General features: G+C 63.1%; 1 protein-coding gene across 2 annotated transcripts; it reads left to right on the top strand.

The window, feature by feature from the left end:
- The first annotated feature begins 71 nt into the window (after positions 1-71).
- LMAN2L (lectin, mannose binding 2 like) lies at positions 72-9,420 on the top strand. Of its 2 annotated transcripts, XM_076358861.1 has the most exons (9): positions 72-201; positions 284-402; positions 2,178-2,295; positions 3,158-3,240; positions 4,882-4,914; positions 5,285-5,446; positions 5,519-5,633; positions 6,986-7,105; positions 7,778-9,420. In XM_076358861.1, exons 1-9 carry the CDS (start codon positions 72-74, stop codon positions 7,918-7,920), a joined length of 1,023 nt encoding a protein of 340 aa, XP_076214976.1. In that variant the 3' UTR covers positions 7,921-9,420. The 2 variants fall into 2 exon arrangements, with proteins under 2 accessions (XP_076214976.1, XP_076214977.1); XM_076358862.1 differs by lacking the exon at positions 4,882-4,914.
- Positions 9,421-9,459: the final 39 nt, after the last annotated feature.

Here is a 9,459-nt window from a genome sequence, read left to right on the forward strand (position 1 = left end):
GGGGCGGCCAATTGGGCGAGCGGGGCGGGGCGCAGCGCGGCGCGGGCGGCGGAGGAGGAGGAGGAGGGAAGATGGCGGCGGCGGGCCGGTGGCGGGCCGGGCTGGCGCTGCTGGCGGTGGCGCTGGGGTTGGGCGGGCCGCGGGCCGAGCAGACGGAGGAACACCTGAAGCGGGAGCACTCGCTCTCCAAACCGTACCAGGGTGAGTGGGGCGGGGCGGAGCGGTCGGTGGCGGACGGCGCCCGGTACCGGCGCCCGGTACCGACGGTGCGTGTGGGCCGCAGGCGTGGGCTCGGCCAGCTCGGGGCTGTGGGACCTGCTGGGCAACGCCATGGTCATGACCCAGTACATCCGCCTCACCCCCGACGTGCAGAGCAAGCAGGGAGCCGTCTGGAACCGAGTGGTGAGCCCCGGGGGGACCGGGGTGGGAGGGGGTTGGGGGGGGCTGGGGGAGAGGGTCGGGACCGTGGGGTGCCCCCCGTGGGGGTGGGATAGTGGCGGGGGAGCGGAGGAGCGGGGTGAGGACAGGTTGCGGCGGGGGTGGGGGGGGAGGGAAGTGGGATTTGGGGGCTTGGGGTGAGTATGGGGGGGCTGGGGGCCAGGGGAGGGGGGTTGGGGGGGGGGGTTGGAGAGTGAGCCGGGTGTGTGTGTGGGGGGGGTCCTGACTAAGGGGGTTTTGGGGTGCGGGTCTATGGGCAGGACCGGGGAGGGGGGCTGGGGGTCCTAGGGGAGGGGGTGTGAGCTGGAGGGGCGGATTTTGGCGGGGGGGGGGGATGTTGGTGTCAGGGGGGGCCTGGGCAGGTCTGGGCCAGCTGAGGGGGCGGGGGGGTCCGGGCCAGGGGGTATGAGGGGTTTACGGGGGGGGGGGGGGGGGGGGGGGGGCGTGGGGTGGTTTGGGGGGGTGTGGGGACACAGGAGGTGTTTGGGCTGGGGAGGTTTGAGGGTCTGGGCCAAGGTGGGGGGGGGGGGGTTGGGGTGGGCTATGGAGGCCATAGGGGGAGGATGGTGGGAAGCTGGCTGGGGGGGTGGAGTGGGGCAGGGGAGGGCTGGGGGGGTTGGAGCTGGGGGGCTTTGGGGGCTGGGGGCTTTGGGCTGGGGGTACCAGCGGCACTTCAGCTCCCAGCCTTTGGTGCGGCGATTCCTGCAAGGGCTGAGGTGTTGTCGTCCCCCTGTCCCCCCCCCCCCCCCCCCCCCATGTGAATTTGGGGTGCCTGTGCCGACCAGTTTGGGGTCTCTCTTGGGACCGCCACGGCCGGAGCACGCCCGCTGCCCCTTTGCCGCGCCCACATCTCGGAGCGGGGCCGGTAAATTGGCAGCTCGACGTGGTGTGCCAGCGCTGCCTTCTCTTAAGGTGTTCCGCTGCCCCCGCGAGCCTTTTGCCCGGCAGACGGCAAGGCTCCCTTTAAAACCTTGATAATTCCCGTTGAATTTCAATTTGGGGTTGAAATCGGTGGGGGGGGGTTTGTGCCCCACCCCTCCGCAGTGCTTTGGAAAACGCCCTACGAGACCAGAAGCGATCCGTCACGCTCAACTTTTATTGTTCTAAAATATTGAGGGAGGTTTGGTGGTTTGGTTTTGTGGGTTTTTTTCCCCTGCTTGGGTTTACGGCTCCCACAAAATGTTGTGGCTTCCCAGCGAAGCCACCGGCCGGCTTCGCAACGCTGCGTGAGCGGATCTGTTACGAGCTCGTCGTGTTGTGTGCCCGTTAGCGCGGGGAATTTGGTGGTAGCTCAAGAAATAATTGGCTCGTCAGCAATTAAGAAGCTGGAGCTGCTCCTCGGGCTTTTTCTGCCCTCTTTTTCCCGGGTGTGAGTTATTGACTTTGCTGGAGCTGCTGTCGCCTCAGAATAGCGCGAGAGCAGAATCGGTTCCTTGGCTTTTTTATAGCTTTGGGTAACGACCGATTCCCTCGGCTTAATGATGTCCCTTGGGGTTAATTATTCTTGCTCGCATCCAAAATATAGGACAGCATGGTCTGTTGGCAAGGGAAACGGGGAGCGTCGGCACGCTCTCCGGTTTGGCGGCGCGTGGAGCTGCCGGTTCTTGCGATGGGCAGGGGACGGCGCAACCGGCTGCGGTGGTCCGTCCCCGCCGGCCCCTGACCCTCGTGGGCAGGGAAGCGGCGGGTGCTGGCACGAGGGACACCCTAATTTCAAGTCCTCGCTCCTTCTCTCGCAGCCGTGTTACCTCCGGGACTGGGAGATGCAGGTGCATTTTAAAATCCACGGGCAGGGCAAGAAAAACCTGAACGGAGACGGCTTTGCTATCTGGTACACCAAAGACCGCATGCAGCCAGGTAAAGCGCCGGCGGTAGCTGCCGAGGTGGAGGCCGTGCCTCGAGGGGAAGGGGTCGGGCCGCGCGCGCCACCTTCTTGAGGACGCCTTCTCCCTGGTCTGCAGGCTCGCTCGGGGAAATCGCAGTGGGGAATTGCAGCATCCCCTGGGGAACTGCCGTGTTTCGGGGCCCTGGGGCTGTTTTTCTTTCGCCCTGGCAGGCAAAGAGGGAGTAAAGAGTGTGCGTGAGGCTGCCTCTGAGCCTCGGCACCCTGGGTTGGAGGTTTACGGGGGTCCCGGGAGGCTGGGGTCAGCTCGGGGGTAGGCGGCTTTGGGATTGTTTTGCCTTGATCTTGAGATGGGCGGTGTAACGGGAAGCTTGGGGCTTCCCGCTCCTTAAAAAAAAAACAGACCACGGAGGAAGCTCGATCCTTGACCGGCAGAGGGCAGGGGATTTGATCTTGCCTTCCGACTTCCCTGCCCGGAGGGTCTTGCGTGCTCAATTAACCGCTTGATTAACTGCGTGGAGCTCTCTAGCGCTCACCTCTGTCTCCGGCCTTTGAAGAGGTGACGCAGCTCCGTCCTACAGAAGCAGGTGGAAGCTGGGGGCAAAAGCTCCCTCCCCGCTGACTCCCCCATCGCAGTGTCCGACCGGGGTCTCCCTGCCTTCGCGTGCCCTCACCCCGTACGTCCTCCCGGGCTCGACCTGCGCGTGGGTTTTGATGCAGTTATGTGACTTGAGGGTAAACCTGCCCCTGCGTAGTCTGGAGAGCGCCTGCCTCGTTACCTGATACAGAGAACAACACGAAGGGGATGGGTGACCAACCCTTTGCGACGCCTGCCTGGCCTTGCCGCCCTTATTCAGAGCCTCTCCTTCCTTCTAGGACCTGTCTTTGGAAGTAAGGATAACTTCCTGGGCCTGGGAGTGTTCGTGGACACCTACCCAAACGAGGAGAAGCAGCAGGAGGTGAGCTAGGCAGGGTAGACGGGACTGTGCTGCTTGCCAGCTGCCCGCGGAGCGTGGCACGGGCAGCGCCGAGGTTACGGCTCGCCACGCCGCGAGCGCAGCTCTTCGTTGGCGCGGTGCGATCTCTTTTTTTTTTTTTTTTTTGAGCTCTTAAATCGGAGGCCGGGTATTGCTCTGCTCCCTCTCCACTGCCTTTCCCCGCCGCGCTCTGCGTAGCTGGCTTTTCTTCCTAGTGAGGCAATAACTCTTCAGAGACGTGAAAAGCTGCGGGGTGGTTTTGTGGTCGGCTTTACCCGGAGAAAAAGCTTTCAGGGCAGGAGAAAACTAGCTGACGACACCACCTCTGCGTTGCGAGCTCCTGTGCTTTCTGGAGGCTGCCAGCAAGTAGCGCTTGAGGTGAAGCTGTACCAAGAGCGTGGTCTTTGTAGACCTTGAGTAGAGCGGTACCGGCGCTGCCAGCCCAGGCCTGCCCGCGCGACGGGGCTGTTTCACGGCAGCTAGTCGGCAGGAGGCTTTCCCTGCTCTCAGGGGTGCAGCGTGACTGCGCCCTGCCTCTTTGAAAGGTGCCCGTCTGAAGACCTTTGCGTTCCTGATGCGTCGGTTGGTTGGTTGGGGTTTATTGGCATCCGTTCCCGTGGAGAAGGGAGCGCGGAGGCAGTTAAAACTGGGCCCTTCCCACCCTGGTGCTGGAATCGGTTTCATCACTCCAAAACCAAAGCTGGACCCTTTCTTAATTCTAGCTTCCCCTAAAAAAATAGGCGCTCTTTTACCCCAAGACCTCGGGGCGAAGCCCACCGCCCCGCAGGACCCCCTTCATCCCGGGGAGAGAGACAAAAGTTGGGACGTGCCCTGACCTCGGAGCTGCCAAACGAACGTTGAGTAACCACCGGCTTTTGTTCAAACGCCCAAAGCAGCCGGCTCTGGCGCAGGGGTGGACTTTGTGCTCCTAAAAACCTTTCCGAGCCGCCTGGTGCCGCGTCACCGGCAGCGCTCGGGGATTAACGCGGTGTTGGATGGATCCTGTTGATTGGCGGGGTGGCGGCAGCTCCGCTTTTGTGGGGTGAAGGGATGCGCAACGGGTCTTATTTAAAAGAAATAATCGGTGGAACGTGGGCGTCCGGCTTCCCAGCCCGGTCTGCAGCCGGAGGGGGCTGCCCTCCTCCGGTCGAGCGCCGAGGAAGGGAAGAGATGGAGAAATGCTGATCGGCCAGTTGCTGTAATGGCGTTGGGGGTTCACGGCTGCTTCCCCTCGCCTTTAAAAGAACAAAAAGAAGTGTCTTATTCTCGAGGGAAGAGGGACAGGTTAGTTGCGGGTCCCTGGGGAGCGGTCGCGGCCCACGTGTCCCCCCGTTGGGCTCTGGCTTATTGTGTGAGCGAGCTGCTGCGTGACAAGGAGGGGGAAACGCCGTACGTGGCAACACTTGACGTGGTTTTTGCCCGCCGGCGCCGTTCCCTGGCCGTGTGTCCTGGGATTCGGCACCTAACACCTAAACCCCGCTCTGCTTTAGTCCCTGCTAAGCCGATAACGCGCTGAGCTCTCCAGGGAGGAAGTTTCCAGGTTGCAGGTTAATACTAAACTCTGGTCTGTGACCGTCTTGCTTCTGTGCTCTTTCTTGCTTTGCGATAACCCTGGACTGGCAGGCTCAGAAGAGGAGGTACAGCCCGGGAAATCAGGTACTTGCTCTTGCTGACCTACCTGTTCCCAAGCTGTCGGGTTTCACCTTGGCTCACGGTCGAGGAATTCCTTCCTCCAAGCTCCAGAAATCCCTGTGTGAACCGGGAGGCTGCATGGAAACCGGCTGTCCTCCATCCCGGACATCTGGGAGCTGAGGTTGAGCCCGAGGAAGGCTGGGGGAATGAAGTGGGATCGTGCCGTTGTCTTGTTGAGACGGATTCTTGGGGGGGGTGTGTGTGTGTGTGCGTGTGAAGGAGTTTGGGGTCCGTAGGGCCGTCGTGGATCTTGACCCCGGAGGTGTGCCGGGATGCGGGGGCGGCCGGCAGAGCGAGAACAGAAACTCACCCCCAGCCTTGCTCCCCTCGACAGCGTGTCTTCCCCTACATCTCGGCCATGGTAAACAACGGCTCCCTCACCTACGACCACGACCGGGACGGGAGACCGACGGAACTGGGGGGCTGCACGGCCATGGTGCGCAACCTCAACCACGACACCTTCCTGGTGATCCGCTACGTGAAGAGGAGACTGACGGTGAGTGCTGCCTGCCGGGGCAGAGTGGGCAGCGGGGCCACGGCGGGGCTAAGGGACCCGCTTCTTTCCCAGGTGTTGATTGATATCGACGGTAAGCACGAGTGGCGAGACTGCATCGACGTGCCGGGCGTGCGCTTGCCCCGCGGGTACTACTTCGGGACCTCTTCTGTCACCGGAGACCTGTCAGGTACTGCCCCGGGGTCCCCAGCCTTGTCTCCCAAGCAGCTCTGGCAGCTCCTGCGCAGCTTTGGGTGTCTGGAGGTGCAGCTCGGTACCTGGTGGGGCTTAACAGAAGCACGTGAGGACCTTTCCATGCTTTAAACACCCTTGAGCTGCGAGCGGGAGCCTTGGGGGGTTTGTTTTTTTTTTTTTAATCTTGCAGCGACTCCCGAGGAGCCAAAAGCCCCGTCTGGGCACGTTGCTCCCCCGAGTGCTTTGTCTAGGCAGCGCTTCCCGCTTTTCCTTGAGCTCAGGGCCACGGCCTGACCTCGGGCAGCCTCTCTTAACGACACGGCAGCGAAGCGGCTCTACCGGCTCAGCCGGAGGGTCTGTCTCCAAAACACGTGCCTTGGGAGGAGTAAAAACAGGATGAGCACTGAAGGGGGGGGGGGGGAAAAAATCTCCTCCTGTACTCTCCTGCCTCAACCCGTGGTGCCTGGGTTAGCCCCGAGGGCAGCGCCGGAAAGAACTGCCGTCGCCGCAAACGCCCCAGGCGTCACAGCCAAGCCGCGATGCTTCCTCCTGCTCTCTGACCCCGTCTCTGGGACGTGCCTGGGTGTATTTCGCTTTGGATTTCATATCCTGAGACCTATCGCCCGCCCGTTATTGAGGGAGGGACCAGCCAGGCGCGCCTGGAAACGGTGGTGCAACGTGGGCCGATGTAAATTGGGTTTTGCAGAGAGCTAAAGCCCTCCCGCCTTCCTCAGCGTAATATTTCTCTCCCGGCGCTGGTCGAGGTGCCGTGAGGCCTGACGTTACCCCGCCGTGCCCCTTCCTTTCCGGCAGGTTTTAAGCCCGATTTGAGTTACGCCTCTACAAAAGCGCATTGACGGCTGGTGTCTGGGCCCGCTGTTGGCTCCAACAAAAGTTCCTTTTCTCTCTCAGATCTCTGCCCAGCGCCCGGGGAGCTGGCAGGCTGGCGTGGAGCGCTCGCCTTGTCCCACTAATAGCTCCGCCGTCACAAGCGAAGGAAGCAGGGCCGCGCGAGGCCGATGCTAACGCGTTCCCTTCGGGTGGCTGAGCGGTTTCGAGTCAGATGATCTCCCGGTCTGGGCTGTTGGTTTTTCAGTTTAAGTAGTTTAAAGGGTCCTGTTGGCAGCGGGCCCTGCGCCGGGGCGCAGCTCTTGGCCCGGCGTAGACCCTGCCCTGCGGAGGTGAGTCTTGCCCCCCCACCCCCCCGCCCCCTCCTTGGGAGGGGAGAGCCGGCGCCTTTGCCCCAAGCGGTGACGTCCCGCGGTGCTGCCTGTGGCACTCGAATCCCCGACACGGAACCGTATTTGTCGGCGACGCCTCGGGACACGTTTTCTGCTCTGCTTCCAGACAACCACGACATCATTTCGCTGAAGCTTTACCAGCTGACGGTGGAGCGGACGCCGGAGGAGGAGAAGCGGGACAGAGAGGTGTATCTGCCGGTCGTGGACAACCTGAAGCTGCCGGGAAGTGAGTAGGAGCCTTCGGCCTTACGCAGGGGGAAGGTGGGACCCGCAGGGATTTGGGGGGGGGGACGGGACCGGGAGGGTCATGGAGCTGTGGTGCTTGCGGAGCAGAAACCACGTCATCTCGCCAGCAAACCAGGCGAGCTCCAGCTGGAATTGGGAGGTCCGTGCCCCGTTCCTCCCACCGACGGTGGCTGTTGCCAGCTGTGTGACACAACCCGTGTCGCGGCCCGTCTCCGTTTGGCGTGGGCGTAGTGGGCAGCAGCCCTCGCCCTCGGAGAAGTGCTGCCCTGGCCCGCCGGGCTGAGCCTATCCGCTCCGCTTCGGTCGTGCCATGACCAGAACGGGGTGTGCTGGTCCCCTGGAAAGCTCGTGGAGGTTTGAACCTCGACGGTGTCATCTCCCCCTCCGGAAATCCCACCGCAGACGCGTCCACGAGCCCCTTGCGTGCCCCGAGGTCTCACGGCTTACAGTGAGCTGGGCCTGAAAAGCTTTGGGAAGCCGAACCCTGGGATGGCGCGAGCCTGCCAGGGTGTGCTTGGGGTTACCGGTGTGTCGGTGTGGGGTGGTTAAACACCCCCCCCCCCTCCCCACAGTGCAGGCAAATCTCAGCCGGGTTTCGGGGCGCTGAGCTCTCCGGGGGCTCACGGGCTGTTGTTCTTCCTCTGTCACACAGTGGAGGCACCGCTGGAGCCCATGAGCGGCCTGGCTCTCTTCTTAATCGTCTTCTTCTCCCTCGTTGCCATCGTTTTCGCCATCGTCATTGGAGTCATCGTCTACAACAAGTGGCAGGAGCAGAGCCGGAAACACTTTTATTGACTCGGGAACCCCCGCCCCGGGATGGCCCGTTGCTGGTCCTTGCTAGCCGCGTCCCGACTCCCACCCGTCCCAGACTGGCCAGAGCGTGATGGACCAACCCTCACGGCAGGGAGCCTCGTGTGTGTGTGTGTGTCCCCAAAAAAAACCCCGGTGGGGATGGCTGCTGTTTCTTATCAGGCTCTCGAACTCCCACGCTGCTCCCGGTGGGAGCGGGGGATCCCCGGTGCGACGGACTGGGAGCCGAGCGCCGCGGGGACGGACCTGCCGTCCCCTGAAGGAGCTTTGCTTCGTGAGTCGTTTAGGAGGACGGGCTGTGCCGCGGGGCGCCGGCGCCGCTGAGCCGTCTCTCCGCCGTCCGGGGAGCCCGAAGGCGGGCAGAAGTCGCCACCTCGGCTGTGAAATCCCGGCTGAGGGATGCCCAGCGAGCGCCTGCTTTCCTCGCCAGGCTCCTTGCGGCGTTACCGTAACCCTCGCAACCCCTTCTCTCAAACGGTTTCGTTTCCAGGAGGGATTTTCCAAGCTGTTCATCCCGCTCCGGCTGTTTTCCGTCACCTGCCTTAGGCTGTTTTTTTTTGGAGGCCGGACTGCTTTTTTCTTTGTAATTTGAATTCCCCTGCTGCTGCGCAACGCCTCCCTGTCCCGCTGAGTCACCGAGGATTCGGTGTTTTTTGGGTAGGGGATGCTGAGGGTTTTCCCTGGCGGCAAGGCAGGTCGTGCTGGGAACCTGCCTGGCTCCTGGGCTCACCCCTTGGGGAGCAGCCGGTCCCCCTTCCGCAACCGACCTGGGGCAGCCCCCTCGCTGCCAGCCCCCTCCTCGTTTCGGGGTGTAACGCTGGGTTCCCCGTTTCTAATAACCGTTTGCTGCTGCGTCTCCGGCCTCTCAGCTCTTCTCCCCGTTCCGTAGGGCCGCCGCCGAGCGTGCTGCCGCCGCCGCCGCCGCCTCCTCCTCCGCACGCCTCCCGTCCCGGCGTGGCCTCCTGCACCGGTGCTGTTTGCATGTCGTGTCGTGGCTTCTGGGCAGCTTTCCCCTCGGTGCTCGCTGCATCCCGGGGCCCCTCCGAGGAGGAGGAGGAGGAGCTGAGCCTCGCGGGGCGATTCCCCTGCCTCTCGGAGCCGGAGCTCTCGCTGCCTTTCAGGGAGTCGTAGTTTTATTCCTACCTCAGTGACTGCTTTTGGTCAATGATTTCTCTGCGTTTCTCTCGCCGGTCGTCACGGCCGCCTTTCGCCCCCGGGGACCTCGTCGGTCGCTCACGAGGTGATGACACGGAGGGCGCGGGGGGGGTCCCCGGAGGGACCCGGGAGAGGGAAACGTTAGGTCGGTTTGTCCCGGGGGGAGTCCTAGTGGCTCTGGGGACGTCAAGATGGCGAATTCGCCAGCCCCACCAGCGGCAGAAACCTTCCTCGGTGGCGTCCTGGCGAACTGCGTCCTCGCCCTGCTGCTTTCCAGGACGCTCGCACCCGGGACGGACCCTCGCGGGGGTCCCAGTGGTGCCGGGGGGGGGGGGGGGGGGGTGACACACACACACACACGCGTGTGGC

Source organism: Aptenodytes patagonicus, chromosome 24, assembly GCF_965638725.1.
Source record: "Aptenodytes patagonicus chromosome 24, bAptPat1.pri.cur, whole genome shotgun sequence".
Classification (NCBI taxonomy): domain Eukaryota; kingdom Metazoa; phylum Chordata; class Aves; order Sphenisciformes; family Spheniscidae; genus Aptenodytes; species Aptenodytes patagonicus.